This window comes from Dendroctonus ponderosae, unplaced genomic scaffold (assembly GCF_020466585.1).
Source record: "Dendroctonus ponderosae isolate FM_Combo_2020 unplaced genomic scaffold, Dpon_F_20191213v2 Dpon_F_20191213_771, whole genome shotgun sequence".
NCBI lineage: Eukaryota > Metazoa > Arthropoda > Insecta > Coleoptera > Curculionidae > Dendroctonus > Dendroctonus ponderosae.
The window spans coordinates 1-6,847 of NW_026018986.1; the positions used below are offsets into that span (position 1 = coordinate 1).

The 6,847-nt window shown below is 46.0% G+C and overlaps 1 protein-coding gene across 1 annotated transcript; it reads right to left on the reverse strand.

Moving 5' to 3' along the window:
* Positions 1–890: 890 nt before the first annotated feature.
* LOC125505290 (ras-responsive element-binding protein 1-like) lies at positions 891–6,046 on the reverse strand. The gene is made up of 3 exons (XM_048668788.1): positions 5,839–6,046; positions 4,352–4,432; positions 891–2,661 (listed from the first exon to the last, which is right to left on the reverse strand). Exons 1-3 carry the CDS (start codon positions 5,927–5,929, stop codon positions 944–946), a joined length of 1,890 nt encoding a protein of 629 aa, XP_048524745.1. The 5' UTR covers positions 5,930–6,046; the 3' UTR covers positions 891–943.
* Between the last annotated feature and the right edge of the window lie 801 nt (positions 6,047–6,847).

Consider the following 6,847-nt stretch of genomic DNA (forward strand, 5'->3'; position numbering starts at 1 on the left):
TCCATTCGTATCTCCTTGTGCTGTGTGTATCGTACAAACGTGGTAGGAATGTAGCCCTTCCTCGGTATTTATTTGGTGCTTGGGAAAGTGTCAGTTATTGGGCTCTGAGTGCCCCTGGAAGGCCCTGATTCGATTATATCCAATACTTGTTCCTCTGTGCTTGGAACCCGAAGATCGATTGTCGTCCACTATCTTCCTGGAACTACTTTCCTTGCCCTTCGTTGGCGTGAGTTCTTTCAGCTTCCGCCATGTTACTGTAGAATTTCCCCTGAACTAATCGCAGATCCGCAAATTCGTGAAAGAAAATTCAAAGTAAGTCACAGTATGACACATTATGGTTATTATTAACAAGCCTTTCCATCAAAAAATTTTAGAACAGAACTTTTCTAATATCGCAAATTTTCGTAACTTGAAGCAAAGATCGTAATTTTTCTTTTTGAATGCTTAAGTATTCGAATATGCCGCCAATTAAACATGGAACAATTTCAAAATAATGCTTAAAAACACAGTTGAAATTCGACCTTCAACTATTAATATCTTCTCGAAATATTAAAAAAAAAAAAAATTTCAATATTTTTCTTGTACTCCCCAACCCGCCAATTTTGAATCACCCTGTATTGGGCCACTCTGTAGAATCAGTGCGTTTCAAGCGTTATGCAGGGTGTCCCTTAAGCGCATGATCAAAAGGGGACTGCGATATTATTTGTGTTTTCAAATCAGAAATTTTTTCAAAAAAATTCTTTTTAGATTTTGGAACAACGGAGTTACTGCGCCGGTGCGTTGGGTTGGCGCACGAAGCCATTGGCATAGCACTGCGCCAACTCCTAAAAATTCAGCGCGCTCTCCAGGCCCACCTTTAACCATTATTAGGCCGAAGAGACGGACATTTTTTTCAATTAAAGTTAGACCACACGTCTCAGTGCCCTTTCGATCATTTGGTGTCTCATTTAATGTACTTACTGCGCGTATGTTTGGAGATTGAGGCGCCATCAAAGTCGCTGGACGAGTTGAAGCTGTGCTTCCTGTCCTCCTCCCTAACGGTCAGCTTGTTCAGCTCGTCATTGGTGGGATCCTCTGACGGGTGGTAGATGATGGACTTCTTGACATCCTCCCTGGTTGTTTTGGAGTGTCGATTCCTCAAATGGCGCTCACAATTCGCTTTGGTGGTGAACGCGTAGTTGCAAAGCGAGCACTCATAGGGACGATCCCCGTTATGCGTCCGCATGTGCCGGATCAGGGCGGCCTTGTCGATTGAGGAGTGAGGGCACATGTTGCAGTAGTACGTTCCGTTGGTGTTGCCACTCAGATGGGCGCGGTTGTGGCCTTTGAGGGCGCGCAAATTGGGGAAAATCGCCGTGCACAGTCGGCACGGGAACTCCCCACGCAGCTTCATTTTGCGGAACTCTATGGCGAACGAATCCTGCGATTCCTCCTCGTTCTCCTGCTTGTTGTCCTGGTCGACGAGATGTTTGGTTGGCGGCAGTCGCAGCTCGCTGGGCTTTTGAATATTGGACAGAATCGATGGGATATCAGCCAAGTCCTTGTTGTCCATGAACTTGACCAGCTGCTCCCTCAGCTTATTGGTAGGAATCAGCTTCTCGGGGATTTTGTCGTTGTCCTGGAGGTTCAGCCGGGAGAAGAACTCAGTTCGGCGGATATCGTCCTCACAGATCCCGTTGCGGCCGCTCAAATTCAGACCGGGGGACGCTTCGAGGCAACTCTTCTCGTGAATGGCCAGCGAGCTGGAACAGGGGAAGGCTTTGAGGCACTTCTGGCATTGGAACTTCGGCCCACACGATGCAGGTTTGTGCAGGCTGCGCTCGCACTCCCGCCTGGCAATGTGGGGGAACTTCTCGCTGGAGAAGTCCACGAAGGTGAGGTCTTGGAACCCGAGCACCGGCTGCTTGGAGGGCGCCTTTTCTTTGGTAAGGGGGTGAGTTTGTTTGTTGTTGGCCGCTCTCTGGCTGCCGATTGCTGGGTACTCTGGATGGTTGTCCTCCAAGTGGGCTTCTAGAACCCCCGGCGAGTTAAAATCGGTTCTTTGACAGACTGGACACCTAAACGGGCCCAAGGCCGGTCGTTTGGCGTCCAGTTTCTGGTCCATATCTGCGTCCTCCAGTCGCCTCTTCTGGCAGGGCTTCGACTCGACCTTGTTGTTGTTGTACTCGATGCTTCTCGAGCTGCCGCTGTCGCTGCTCCCATCCGACTCGTAGTTCTCCCCTTTGGTCGAATGGGTGCGCATGTGCCGATGCATGTTTCCATTGGTGGTGAACGTGTCGCCGCAGAATTTGCAATGGAAAGGCCGCTCTCCACTATGGACCAGCACGTGGCGGTCCAGGCTCGAGCTGGAGCTCAGCACCTTGCGGCAGATGCGGCAGGCGAAGCCCTTTTCGCTGGCCTGATCCTCCCCCTGATTGTTGTGCGAGCGGATGTGCAGCGTGAAGTTGTGCTGCGACGTCAGCATCTTGTCGCAGATGGGACACACGTATTTCCGTTCGGGCGAGCTGCAGTCGCTGCGATTGTCGCTGCGATTGTCGCTCTCACACGCCTCTATGGACGTGTTGGTTGTGGTCGAGAAGATTCCCGAATCGGTGCGGTTGCTTTGGTCGTCTAGCGCTTCTTTGGTTCGGTTGGCTTCGAGTGGTTCCTCCATTGCGGTAACTAGAACAAACGATAGTTGATGGCCGGTCGCACAGGAGGACTAAATACTCGTATTTATGTGATTTATTGAATCGGGAATTTGATCGGTTTGAAACCTCTTTCTGACTTTGTTGCGAATTGTATACAGGGTTGTTTTGTTTGTTTCTTGCAAAGTATTTAAAATATATAAAAAAACATATGCCTTTGGAGTGTGCAACTCCAAATGCCTGCCAAGGCTTAAAGCAGCAACAACGCTACACATAAAAACTGATGATGGTGGAAAAATACACCGAAACCTATTTTGATACCTAATAAATGACTGAAGCCCAGTAATGAATTTGACTTGTTGCGAATATGAAAATTTACTGAATTGTTTCCAGCGAGTCTTCACCAAAATCACCTGAAGTCGATATCGATATAAATCGTTCTTCTGTTAGTGACGGACGCTTGCGTCGATTTTGATGAAATATGCTCAGTCACCCGTCAACTAATCTTGCGACCCTTGTAATAGTCATGACACTTCAACTGAGGTACGTTCACATGGCGAGTGACGACGTTGATGCACGGTCGCCATGGGAACCAACTGGGCGTCCCTTAAATCCGATGAATACCGGGGCAAATGAAGAAGAACCGGCGAAAGTTTCACTCACACAAGTGCAGAGAAATGCGGATTTGTTAACTGAACTGAGCAAACGAAGTGTGGCAGGTGTAAGACACCACTTGACTGTAGACGGGTGTGGCACACACACACATAGGAATTGTCGTGTAGCTCTGATTTGGTGCGGCCCAATTGTGTTTCAAAATAACCGATAAAGTGAAGAAACGTGCGAGTTGTTGACGCGGACAAAGAAACCGCGTGCATTTGTTTAGTTAATCATCGGAACGGAGATCTCTTGTCTTCCGGCTTTATCGTTCGATTGGTTTACTTAAAGACAATCCCAGATTTATTCCCCGTATCACCTGGCTGAGCAAAGCTTGTTCAACTTTAGTCCAGTTCGTCGATTTGTGCGTCAATCGGATGTTTAGCATTATTTATTCACATGATCTGAGGAAAATTAAGGGTTTTTTGCTACATTGAGGAGGAATTGGGACACACCCTGCGGTCAATGATCAATGTCCAGTTATCCCTATTCGGACACTCTGTACCATCCGGTTGGCATGTACCTGACTTGAAACCGTCATCGGCAAATGAAACGTTTCTTTGTCGCCGTATTGGTAAACAGACGATCATTTACTTGACCCAAATCGTCGCTTCATTGTTTTTAGAGGTCTTGGGCAATCATTTTTTTATTGGAAAATCGCCTACGTGCCGGCAGGTATCAACTGGATGCAGATGGAAAATGCAACGCTTTCCAACAGCCTAGAGGGTCGCCGTTGCAAAGATCACATTCTAGATGAGAGTTTTAAGGCGCGGCGCTTAAAACCCACGAAAAAAACCATTGACGCGCCCATGAGACTGTGGACGTTTGTTTTTCCGAAACGGAAAACCCAGGCCTGATTAAAATGGACCACAATGAGATTCGTCACGCTCGACAAACCGCATACAGGTTTCAGTTTCCTTCCAGATAAGGCTGATGATGTTGTTTGGGATTGTTCCTTATCTGCCGATGTGTTTTCGCCTCGCCAGTACCAGAAATCACTGAGATATGACGGTAAAGGTCAATATTCTGCTGTTGGCGCCCACAAACAATTACGAGCAGTTGGGACTTACCTGGAACGTTGCTGGGTGGTGGCGAGCCTTGTTGAGGATTTTCCGGAGCAAAAACCACCCCTTGCATGGCTGCTTTATAATCTGGAACAACACAGTTCAGTTAAGACAATGAGAGTGAAAGTCTGTGAAAGTAGCTGAAACTGAAACTGAATCAGAGAGGATCTGAAAGGGTCAATAGTGGAACTTTCAGTATTAAAACATCCCTACACACATTTCACAAGCACCACATTATAGTTTGAGGTTTTGCTTGCCTGTGCCTTGATTGTAGACGTTTATTTCATCACGTTTCGGCGAGACTACAGCGCCATCATCAGATTTAAAATTTACACAAACTCATGATTGGTAAAAATCAACGTTCTTGTAGGTCTTTGCCTTCTTGAAACCGTAAATTTGTCTTTCGAGAGACAAATTTAAGGTTTCAAGAAGGCAAAGACCTACAAGAACGTTGATTTTTACCAATCATGAGTTTGTGTAAATTTTAAATCTGATGATGGCGCTGTAGTCCGGCCGAAACGTAATGAAATCAACGATGTTCAAAGTTAAACCCAAGAAAGATAAGAATATCATACTAAATGAGAGCAGTTGGAAAGTAGATAGAGAGTGCAGATGATAGAGCAGGACTTGCTATTTCACAGTAGAGTCTTTTGCGCCCAAATAGAGCACTTCCAGCAGTCTGGAGCCTAGAGAGATTTTCGGGTAAGATCGAAAATAAGTTTCCTTTAAACCAGGCCATGGAGTTAAAACGAAACCCAAGATTAGCAAATCAAGCGATTGAAAATTAGCCAAATACGAAAACTTGCGATTGGCAATTGCCCAATCGATGTCGGTAAAATGCGACAGCGGTACGATTAATTGACCTAAAAAAATCGCATTTCCTCGTAATTAGACGATACACGAAACGACAAGCTCGGATAAATCGAACGAATGTTTTGAGAAAATTGTTGCTGATCGATTGGGTTCGCGGTAAAGTGATGCGCTGGTAAATAGCCTGCACGTTGCCCAATCAGAGAGGAAATATGCCGATGATGTGTATGTCATATCGCAGAGTGACGCAAAACACCCACCTAGAGCAGACCCATTTACCGGAGGTACCAACGAGATAATTCCTTGCATTGTGATTGATCGAAAGCATCGAACCTCATTGGGTTTGCAAATTAGTTCCAAGTAACCATAACAAACTTGGAGGTTCCATTAAGGCGACATGGTTCTTTTGTTTGTGGGTTTCGTTGCTAATTTAAGATGGTAGTTATCTGTAAACATCGATGGGATCCTTGGTCATTGCACGTCCCTGTTCCGATCTGACCATGGGCTGGACGATTATATTTTTAAACAAATTGCTACTAATCGATACGGTTACACGTGCCGCGTCCAATTAAACGGACATCTCAGTTTGTTCTCAATAAATGCCGTGTTTACTCGAACCGGGCCCAATTATTTGCCACGAACCAGGCCGGGCTTTTGCCAGTGGAAAATGCATGTTTTCTTACTTGTAACGCTCCAGATTAGATGCTTGCGATGCAAACAGCAGTTGAGTTGAGTTGAACTCTCCCATTTCCCCATAATTTTCGGCAGCTGCATGGTCTCCCTCCGTCTCCCAGCCGGAGTCAATAACCAAATTGAATCAACATCACCAGATGAAAAAGAACTAGAATGACGTAAATAAAACCCGCTGGTAGTCGGTTTAAATGAAGAGTGTCTGTCAGATAGATGGTGGGCATATGGTGGTGTTCACCTGCCTCCAAACACCTGCTTTGGCGTGTGCAACGGTTTCGATCTGGACCCCGTTTGTGGCTTTCGAGATAAAGTGCGATCGAAAAATTGGGGGGCCTCACGACGATCGTGTCTGCTGTATTTTTCTGTTTGCTTGCTGATAAGAAATTTAACAGGGAAATTTCAAACCAGTTCGTTGCGAGGAAGGAAAAATGGCTCAATCACAATCAGGCTTCAACACACGCGCCCTTACGCAATCGGCGTTTTTCGAGCTTCGGACCGGTTCACATCTAAAAAACTGACGACCTTTGTGGCTTTAAAAGAAACGAGATTACCAGCAACTGTCGAAGCACGCGCCAGACTGGGCAGGTGTTAATCTTCGTTCTTCATTATTACTTGGCCCTTTTGCTTACTGGGTTCTTCATCGGATTGTGCCCACATGCTCGGCATTTGCATAATACGAGCTTCTTCACCATCTGAAGAACTCAGTCCCGACTAGTAACAGTGTTATTACTTCGGAGACGAGTTTTCCTTTAATCCATTAATAAGTGCATCATTAGAGGAATGCTGATGATATCTTCAATGGTAAATAACTGCCGGTCTTCTAGTAGGGGCTTGAAGGAGCACAAATAGGTGATAAACCATCCAAACTGAGCTTGAACTGTTGGGTGACCTGCGAGAACCTTCGATCAGTGTCGCCAAAGAAAACGCCTATCGTTTGAAGGAGAGTCATGACTAAGGCGAAGATAATGAGAATCAAGAGCAGTTCAAGAAAGTTTATAACGA